General features: G+C 41.6%; 1 protein-coding gene across 1 annotated transcript; it reads right to left on the bottom strand.

Moving 5' to 3' along the window:
* Positions 1-134: 134 nt before the first annotated feature.
* TRIADDRAFT_62719 (uncharacterized protein) lies at positions 135-892 on the bottom strand (the record flags this gene model as incomplete). The annotated part of the gene is made up of 5 exons (XM_002118666.1): positions 135-365; positions 407-499; positions 541-633; positions 675-767; positions 809-892. 5 exons carry the CDS (start codon positions 890-892, stop codon positions 135-137), a joined length of 594 nt encoding a protein of 197 aa, XP_002118702.1.
* Positions 893-1,254: the final 362 nt, after the last annotated feature.

Below are 1,254 nucleotides of genomic sequence, written 5' to 3'. Positions count from 1 at the left end.
CTTACGCCCGGAAGTCGGGACACATTTTATTTGGCTTTGTATGAAAAGTGTGTCTAGATTTTTGGACGCCCGGAAAGTCTGGACACATTTTATGCGGCTATGTATGAAAAATGTGTCCAGATTTTTGGACACTCTTACGCCCGGAAAGTCGGGACACATTTTATTTGGCTTTGTATGAAAAGTGTGTCTAGATTTTTGGACGCCCGGAAAGTCTGGACACATTTTATGCGGCTATGTATGAAAAATGTGTCCAGATTTTTGGACACTCTTACGCCCGGAAAGTCGGGACACATTTTATTTGGCTTTGTATGAAAAGTGTGTCTAGATTTTTGGACGCCCGGAAAGTCTGGACACATTTTATGCGGCTATGTATGAAAAATGTGTCCAGATTTTTGGACACTCTTACGCCCGGAAAGTCGGGACACATTTTATTTGGCTTTGTATGAAAAGTGTGTCTAGATTTTTGGACGCCCGGAAAGTCTGGACACATTTTATGCGGCTATGTATGAAAAATGTGTCCAGATTTTTGGACACTCTTACGCCCGGAAAGTCGGGACACATTTTATTTGGCTTTGTATGAAAAGTGTGTCTAGATTTTTGGACGCCCGGAAAGTCTGGACACATTTTATGCGGCTATGTATGAAAAATGTGTCCAGATTTTTGGACACTCTTACGCCCGGAAAGTCGGGACACATTTTATTTGGCTTTGTATGAAAAGTGTGTCTAGATGTTTGGACGCCCGGAAAGTCTGGACACATTTTATGCGGCTATGTATGAAAAATGTGTCCAGATTTTTGGACACTCTTACGCCCGGAAAGTCGGGACACATTTTATTTGGCTTTGTATGAAAAGTGTGTCTAGATTTTTGGACGCCCGGAAAGTCTGGACACATTTTATGCGGCTATGTATGAAAAATGTGTCCAGATTTTTGGACACTCTTACGCCCGGAAAGTCGGGACACATTTTATTTGGCTTTGTATGAAAAGTGTGTCTAGATGTTTGGACGCCCGGAAAGTCTGGACACATTTTATGCGGCTATGTATGAAAAATGTGTCCAGATTTTTGGACATTCTTTTTCCTCATACTAAAGCTGTTAATCTAGTTTTTGCTGATATCATTCTGTCAATTCTAGAGCGTACTGTACAGTACAGTACTGTACGCAAGATCAAATACCGTACAGTATCTACTGTACAGTAGACTCTGTTTGCTGGCTGGTACTGTACTGTACACTGTGTGCAGTACTGCACAGTCATT

This window comes from Trichoplax adhaerens, genomic scaffold (assembly GCF_000150275.1).
Source record: "Trichoplax adhaerens TRIADscaffold_485 genomic scaffold, whole genome shotgun sequence".
Taxonomy (NCBI): Eukaryota; Metazoa; Placozoa; class Uniplacotomia; order Trichoplacea; family Trichoplacidae; genus Trichoplax; species Trichoplax adhaerens.
Note: the sequence above shows the minus strand (reverse complement) of the source record. Positions and strands in the feature narration are given on the sequence as shown.